Genomic DNA, 8,557 nt, shown 5'->3' on the forward strand with positions numbered 1-8,557 from the left:
TGAGATGTCATAATAATTTAATGAAATACTTGTTTAAATCATAAATGCGGAAATAACATGAGTTGGGCAAAGATGGCTAAACACCTTGCATGTCTAACATAACTAAAGCACTAGTCTATGAAACCTCTGTCATTTAATCTTAATTTGTACAAAGCAGTAAACACAATATGCAAAATAAGAGATGAGGTCCACGAGTGTTCAAGGATAAAATAAATGCAAAGAAAAGCAAAAGTGATAAGGTCCGTGACAGGTGTAGAAAAATAGAAAAATATATGTAAAGCTTTTTGGCAGGGTAATAAATGGACCATGAGAGAGGTTGTTTTGTCCATATCTCAAAAGTACATCTATAAAGCAATATGGTACAGTCTTTTTAGAAAACATGCATCAAAACCCATGGAATACGAAATACCGAAAAATATAATCATTTGAGTGCTTTTATGGAAGCAAGTAACTGTGGAATATCCTTAGTCGTGAATTAAAGACTTGAGCTTTGAAGAAGATATAAAATCTTGAATTCTTGAACCTTGAGATGGGTTTTCTTGAAAACCCTAGTTTTAGAATGATAATTTCTTGTTTAGATTACAAGGATAGGTGTTAGAATTGAGTTGGAATAATTAGAATTTAATTGGTGTTCTTGATGAAGGGAGAGGGTAGGAAGTCAAGGGCTTGATTTAAAAATAATGAGTTGAGTATGGATGAATATATATCACAAATTGCATTACGAATCAAATTCGAAATAATTAATTATTTTCTTCAAAATGGCCATAACTTTTTGCACGAATGTCTCCCACAATATTTATATAAGTAAGTTGAAATACGGTCGTATTTATATAAATTCCGGAATGTTCGAAAATTCTTGGTTTCGGTTTACGAAAAATTAATTCATGGCGTAAATTGGAATACTTATTGTTGAACGGAAAAATCTCAATATTCTTTATCTTCAATTAAGGTACGGGGTGTTATATAAGTATTTTTGGCCCGAAAGTTTAATAAGTTGAGATGATATTTTTAAACTACTTTTAAAATAGGTATTTTTGACCCTTAAATGCAAAGAAAAGCAAATGGGTCCCACAGGTGTAGAAAAACTGAAGTATGTAAAGCTTTTTGGCAGGGTAATATAAGGGCCATGAGCAGGTTGTTTTGTCCATATCTCAAAAAGTACATCTGTAAAGCAATATGGTACAGTCTTTTGACCTATCAAAAATTCGAAATACCGAAAATATCTTTGAGTGCTGAAGCAAGAATGTGGACGCCCAGCTGTGTGCTTATTCGCATTTCTTAGATCGTGTATATAAAATACTCTTTAATACTCCTTCCAATTCATAATAAGTAGCCATTTAATTCATTATCAAAAAAAAAAAAAGTAGCCATTTAATTTTTTTATTTTGATTTAAAATATGTGTTCACTTATATAATCAAGAAATAATTAATTATTTTCTTCAAATTCTCTCCTATTTATGTAAGTGAGTTTTTATATAATAAAGATACTATATTAATTTGGTACTGGTATTCAATTAAGAATTGTTTAATCAAAATAATAATATTTTTTTTAGGAGTTAATATTTTTTTAAAGGGTATACTAAAGGCTAAATGGACATTTATTTTGATCGGAGGGAGTATTTTTTTAATTTTAATTTTAATTTATATATTTTACTTTTATTTTAATTTGCTTAAAGAAATATTTTTATATTTAATAATCTTTAATGTTAACATTTACATAGATTTTTCAGATCACAAATTTCTAAAATATTTTAATATATATCATACTCATTTTTAGTTTAAATTATAAATTCAAAACTTTGACTCAATTTCATGCTTAATTAAGGTAAGACACATGAAACAAAACAAAATACTCGCTCCATCTATTTTTACTTGTTTTGTTTATTAAAAAAAGTTAAATTTTACTTGATTAGTTTGAAAAATAAAAAAATAATTTATCATTTCATACCTATTTTATCTATATTATTAATTATTGAATTGATAAGTTTAAAAAATTCTTAATGACTGCATAATTTTTAAATTATATTTTATTAATTTTAATCATTAAGTTACTTTGTAATAATTAGGAATGATATAAACTTTCTCTAACCTTTGACTTCGTTAATAAGCGTATCAACCCTATACATAACATGTACTTAGTTGCCAATTGCGACAACTTTGAGTCCACCTACTGTGTTAGGCGTTACAAAAAGCTTCAGGCTATCAAAAAGGGCAGCTGCAATACGCTCACAGAGTTCCAGAAAACAGAGGGAATAGGAATGGAAATAATTAGAGGAATTAATGGAAGCTGAGCATTCTAGCATGATGTTACCCAACAAACAAGTTGTGTTCGAGAATTATGTTGAAGGGTATCCTAAAGAGACTGATTTTGAACTAAGAAGTTCAATGATAAGTTCCCAAATACCTCAAGGGTCAAATGGTTTGTTTGTAAAGAATCTTTACTTGGGTTGTGACCCTTACATGAGACACAAGATGTCTGCTCATAAGTCTAAGGATATTTCTTTACTGGCCTCATTCCAACCTGGTTCTGTAAGTCCAATTTTCTTCACATTTACTCATTGCATTCTTGAGTGTTGTTCTAAGGTTTGTTTGTTTGGGTGGGTGGCTAAATTTTAACCATTAATGTAAGATGATTTGATTTGGATTCTTGCCTGTGATATTTTATTTCCCTTTGTATTTGGGTAATCTTTTAGGCTGTTATGCTTGGTGTGGCAGAGGTGATAAAGTTAGCAAAAATTGATTTTTAAGAGGGGCATTATGTGTAAGTAATTATTGGTTAACAACAAGTTGATTCCTAATTAAAAGCCTGTTTTTGATTGACTACTTTAAATGCTTTTAAGCACTTTTGTATTGTTTGAGTAAGATAAAATAATGTTTTTAAGCACTTGTTTTAAAGCTAAAATAACAAAAATGAGCCAAAAACAATAATCTAGGATTCCTAACATTTGGCTTACGCATGTAAGTCATAAGTTATTAGCCCATCCAAACAGGCTCCAAGTCTATCTTGTCGTTTTACCAATGGATTCTTGAATGCTGATAACTTATTTTTATGATTACTGTTGAAGAGTCCCACATCGGATAAAAAAGGAATGACTGGTCTCCTTATATGTACTCGGGAAATCCTTCCCTTATGAGCTAGCTTTTGGGGTTGAGTTAGGCCCAAGATCCATTTCTTTAACAGTTATTGGGTGAATTAGGTGGGTTGAGAGGGGACGGAGGAGAGGAGTAGAGCAAATAAACCCCTTAATTTTGCTGTTTCAATTTGGATTCTTGATAGTGATTTCCCCTTTGAGTTCGGCTAATTTTGGCATCATTATTGTCCTTGTACCAAATTAGCAAATGCATATTTTCAAAGGGGCATTAAGTTTAAGGAATAAATTATAGCTTGTTCGATATTAGGTCTATCTCCTTCACATATTACCCATGAATTCTTGAATGCCACTTTTGATGTTTTTTGGGTTCCTGAATGAGTAGAGTTTTGATTTCTTAATAGTGATTTTCCAATTTGAATTTGGATAATTTTTAGGTCATTATTGGACTTGGTGTGGCAAAAGTTATTAAATCAGCAAATGCAGATTTTGATGAGGGGGATTGTATCTGGGGAATGACTGGTTGGGAAGAGTATAGCTTGATTCTTAATCCAAATGGACTTTTCAAGATCAAATATACAGATGTGCCTCTCTCATACTATGCTGGAATTCTAGGTACCAATTTCTATTTATATTTCCTAATTATATGCCCGTTCCCCTTTTATATAGTCACTTGCAGGTTGTTCTTTCTGATAAAACACGCGATTTCACCATAACAATGAACTTACAGGTATGCCAGGACTTGCAGCCTATATTGGCTTTAATAATGTATGCTCTGCCAAGGAAGGAGATATAGTGTATGTCTCCTCTGCAGCAGGAGGAGTTGGTCAGCTTGTTGGACAATTCGCAAAAATGAAAGGTTGTTATGTTGTTGGCAGCGCTAGTACTGATGAAAAGGTAATATTCCACTTTTGAGTTTATATGCAAGTAGGCATTATTAAGGAGGTGCTGCACCTGTTTTGCAGGTAAATCTTTTAAAATCAGAACTTGGCTTCGATGATGCTTTCAACTACAAAGAAGGGAATGATTTTGCTGGAGCCTTGAAAAGGTTGGCAATTGCTATTATCTTCTTTTATAACTTAAATATATATAGAATTTGCTTCTCGTGCTAACGAAGACACTGAAACACATAGAATGAGCTTAGATAAGACCTCATTTACAGACAAATGTTGAAGTTAATTATCGAATTTTATGAGTCTAAAACTAGTAGCTGTTAAATTTGGGTTATGGGTAGAAATACATTTCAGAACATCACTTTTCTGTATAATGGTTTCTTCATCTGTCTGCAAAGTGAATTGACAAATGCTGAAATTTATTTTCGAATGTTATGAGTCTGAGACTAGTTTGCTATGTTAAATTTGGTTAAGGTAAGAAATGCTTTTTGCAAAATTTACTTTCTGTGGAATGACATGTTTCTTTAACTGTCTATGCAAAATGAAGGCACTTCCCCAAGGGTATTGATGTTTACTTTGAGAACGTTGGAGGAAATATGCTGGATGAGGTACTTTTGCACATGAATCTCTATGGTAGGATTGCAGTTTCTGGGATGATCTCTCAGTACAATTTAAAGAAACCAGATGGTATTCACAATTTGTTTTGCCTTATCACGAAGAGATTACAAATGGAAGGTTTTTCTGAGTTTGACTTCCGGCACAAGGTTCCAGAATACCTCGAGTTTGCTATTCAGCTTATAAGAGAGAAAAAGCTGGTTTTTGTAGAAGACATTGCTGAGGGTTTAGAAAATGCTGCATCTGCTTTCGTTGGTATTTATCACGGGCGAAATGTCGGAAAGCAGATTATTCAGGTTTCAACTGACTGAGAACTTGAATGAAAACAAAAAATTTCTGTATTTCATTCATCCTTCCTATCAAACGCTGTCAAAGCAATATACTGATGATATTGATGTAATCCTCCTTTTGAATAAATTGTTGTATTAGTTTTCTGGTGAAACGTTGTGGAGTTTCAAAATATGACATAATGTAAGAGTAAGAATGAGGGTTGTATTTGAGAAGCAAAAAAAGTGATAATTTTTTTAATGCTTAATACATAGATAGCCCCTTAAACTTTTTAGGATATTTCATTTAGACACTCGTATTCCATTTAGACACTTGTACTAAGCCTTGTTCCAATTGTACACCTCAACTCCAAATGAGGTGTTCCAATTAGACACTTCCGGTTCAAATTTTGAAAAATATTTTGCGTTTGTTTTCATTCGTGTATTAGGTAGTTAAGTTAACCACGCATTCGCCTCAATAAGCCGTAAAAGCTAGGGATATTCTACTTGAGATTGATGTAACTTAACTACTAAAACACGTGCAATTATTTATTTTAACCAAAAGTATCTAATTGGAACACTTAGATTAGGATTTGAGGTGTTCAATTGAAATAAGACTTAGTTTGAGTGTTTAAATGGAATATCCTGACATTTAAGGGACTGGATATGTATTAAGCCATTTTTTAACTATGAAAATAAGTGGTTGAAGTCTAAGATGAACTAGGATTTAGGCTTCTCTCCCATGTAATAATTGATTGGAAGATCATATGACACGAAGCCTCTAGTCAAGTACGCAGTCTTGGTCTAAAATGGTATGCTCGTAAATTAGAAGATAACTCAGCTAGGAGTCTGAAGGTTCAAGTGACCATTTTGAAACTGACATGACTTCTAAAGAATAAAAGTAGTCCTCCAGTTATTTTGCACAGTTGACAGTCCACCTTTATTGAGAATTACTACTAGTATATTCTTCCTTTTCTCTTTGTGGTGAGAAAGTGCAGTGATGGCTGTGGGATTATTGAAAGTGCATGCCCAATAAAATATTAAAGCATATTACATATAACATCTATGTTTATTCATAGATAGATCTCTTCTTTTTTATTGAATAAGCTAATTCAGAAAACAGAATAGACAAATACCTAAAAGTTGTTCACTTTTAGTAATAGTAATCCAAAACTTTAGGCATAGGTTTCTTCCTATGGTAGGAACTATCCTCTATTTCTTAGAGGAACAAGGATATGCTATAACAGGAAGCACTTAGGATCAAGCGATAGGGGAGTAGAGATGTTAAGAGAGTCTAGGTACCAAGATAGAGATGTGAAGAGAGTCTAGGTTCCAAGATCACTGGAACAGGAAACTTAGGATGTGTGGTGAGCCCATAATGTTCTTCCACACTTATGCCTTCTGGCTTCATACTTTCAGGTAGTTTCCAGTTGAATCCATGCAACATGTTGGCTAAAGTTGCTCGGACAACCTTAAGTCCCAAGCTATAGCCAGGGCACCTCCTTCGCCCTGAGCCAAATGGCAAGAAAGCAAAGTTATGTCCATCCATGTCAATGTTCTTTTCTAAGAACCTCTCGGGGAGAAACTCTTGTGCTCTATCCCAGTACTTGGGGTCCCTTCCAATTGTCCAAGCATTCACCAGAACAATCGTTCCTTTCTCTATGTCATAACCGGCCACGTTACAATCTTTAATAGCACAATGTGGTGCTAGCATAGTTCCAAGAGGATGTAACCTTAGTGTTTCCTTGATGATTGCTTCAATGTAACACAGCTGTGAAAAATCTCTCTCTTCTACCCATCTCTCCTTCCCCACAACCAGGTCAAGCTCGTCGGTTGCCTTCTCAATAACCCTTGGCTGTCTAAGAAGTTCTTGAAAAGTCCATTGCACTGCTGCTGTCAAGCTGTCTGTTCCTCCAGTTAGTAGATCCTGCCATAGTTTAGCAAGGTTAGAGAAAATCATGAGAGATTGTAATGGTGAAAAACACACCTGAACTATCATTTTTTCATGTGTTTCCCACCCCAACTATTTCCCTTTTCCTACCTGAACTATCACCATCTATTTATTACAATTTAAAACACACCTTGAGTAGATGATGATAGTTTAGGTAGGAAAGGGAACATTTAATAGTTGGCATAGTCAGCTTCAAGGTGTGTTTTAATATATAGATGGTGATAGTTCAGGTAGGAAAAAGGAACAACTGATAGTTGGGGTGTGAAACACGCGAAAAAGTGATAGTGTGTTTTTGACCATGAACACTCGTAGGAACTAACCTGCATTAACCCTTTCACACAGTCATTAGTGAGTTTGACTTCCATAGTAGGGTCTTCAGCCATCTGCAACAAGACATCCACCATATCCTTTGGGACAAAGTTCTTTTCCGCATTCATCTTAGCCCTGTGGTCATCTAGGACAATGTTGTGGAACTTATCAAAAGTTCTTTTCAAAGCCTTCATTTGTTTCACATAGCCCTGTAGGTCCAAGAAGCTGAGCCATGGAATCCAGTCTCCAATGTTAAAAGCACCATTAAGTAAAAACCATTGGTCTACCAGGTGCTGCAAATCTTCCGCCCTAACTGTTGATTCACCAAAATACTTGTTCCTCATAACCATCCTTGTCATGCTGCTCAGGCTAAACCGTGACAAATGGTCTTTGAGGAAAAACGGCTTTCCAGCATGGGCATGTAGCTGGGAAATTAAGGTCTGCCTTTCTTCAACACGAATGTACTCGAACGAGTCTAGCCTTTTTGGGGTAAATATCTCGTTGAGGTAAATTCGTCGTGCTTGGCGCCAATAGGGACCATAGGGTGCCCATGTCATGTCACAATAGTTATAGCTTGTATACTTTCCACCAGCTAGCAGAGGACGGGAGGCGAAATTTGCATCATGTATTTTTAGAAATTGTTTTGCCATTTCAGGAGATGATGCCACAAGTACCGGCCTGGAGCCAAATTTCAGCAGCATCAACTCTCCATATTTCTTGGAAAGCAAGTCAAAAGATTGATGCGGGATGGAACCAAGTAGGTTCAAATTTCCAATGATGGGCCATGGTTTTGGACCTGGTGGTAGCTTCCGGTTATCCGGGCGTCGGGTAGTGGTAAGTTTACAGAGAAAAGCTAATGCAGCTAGCCCTACCAAGGCTAGAAAAAACCAAGAATTCTCCATATTTAATTTGGTAAGGGATGATGAAGGTTGAAAAAGTTTAGTTTAGTTTGTAAAGAAATGAGAAATATTTATAGAAGAAGTAGGTGGGACTTGGATTGCACTGAAATTGAGACCTTGAACATGTAGTCCAATTTCTATACAGTGAAAATGACTCTTGTAAACTTCTACTAAATCATACAACTATTGACCCCTCAGAGCACAAGATTTGAAAAGTAAGCACCAGTCATTTGTATTGTCATTGATTTGTAGTTTCCTCGAAAGTGTAGGGCTAATAGTATCAAGGAAATTTTTCTGAATAAGAAATAGTATCAAGGAAATTAGACCACAAAATATTGTAAGGAATTGAACGTAGGACCTTTTGTCTGTAGTATCTCCTTTTCATTTATAGATAGTTTAGGTCTTAAAATGATTATTTTGTCTTATCAAGCATATAAAATTTACAGTGCTTTTCTTCCCTAAAATGATCTTCAAAACAAAGTTTATTTTTTTTTTTATCTAACGTTCAATTCTGAGTTGCAGTTGCACACTTGTC

The 8,557-nt window shown here is 34.5% G+C and overlaps 2 protein-coding genes across 2 annotated transcripts; one reads left to right on the forward strand and one right to left on the reverse strand.

Annotated features, from left to right (window-relative positions):
- Window positions 1-2,138: 2,138 nt before the first annotated feature.
- LOC132050028 (2-alkenal reductase (NADP(+)-dependent)-like) lies at window positions 2,139-5,039 on the forward strand. Its single transcript, XM_059441036.1, has 5 exons — window positions 2,139-2,529; window positions 3,527-3,704; window positions 3,820-3,986; window positions 4,055-4,137; window positions 4,530-5,039. The coding sequence occupies exons 1-5, from the start codon at window positions 2,281-2,283 to the stop codon at window positions 4,906-4,908; spliced, it is 1,056 nt and encodes a 351-aa protein (XP_059297019.1). The 5' UTR covers window positions 2,139-2,280; the 3' UTR covers window positions 4,909-5,039.
- Window positions 5,040-5,901: 862 nt separating this feature from the next.
- On the reverse strand, window positions 5,902-8,066 carry LOC132050027 (dimethylnonatriene synthase-like). The gene is made up of 2 exons (XM_059441035.1): window positions 7,135-8,066; window positions 5,902-6,790 (listed from the first exon to the last, which is right to left on the reverse strand). The coding sequence occupies exons 1-2, from the start codon at window positions 8,023-8,025 to the stop codon at window positions 6,158-6,160; spliced, it is 1,524 nt and encodes a 507-aa protein (XP_059297018.1). The 5' UTR covers window positions 8,026-8,066; the 3' UTR covers window positions 5,902-6,157.
- Window positions 8,067-8,557: the final 491 nt, after the last annotated feature.

This window comes from Lycium ferocissimum, chromosome 3, assembly GCF_029784015.1.
Source record: "Lycium ferocissimum isolate CSIRO_LF1 chromosome 3, AGI_CSIRO_Lferr_CH_V1, whole genome shotgun sequence".
Lineage (NCBI taxonomy): Eukaryota > Viridiplantae > Streptophyta > Magnoliopsida > Solanales > Solanaceae > Lycium > Lycium ferocissimum.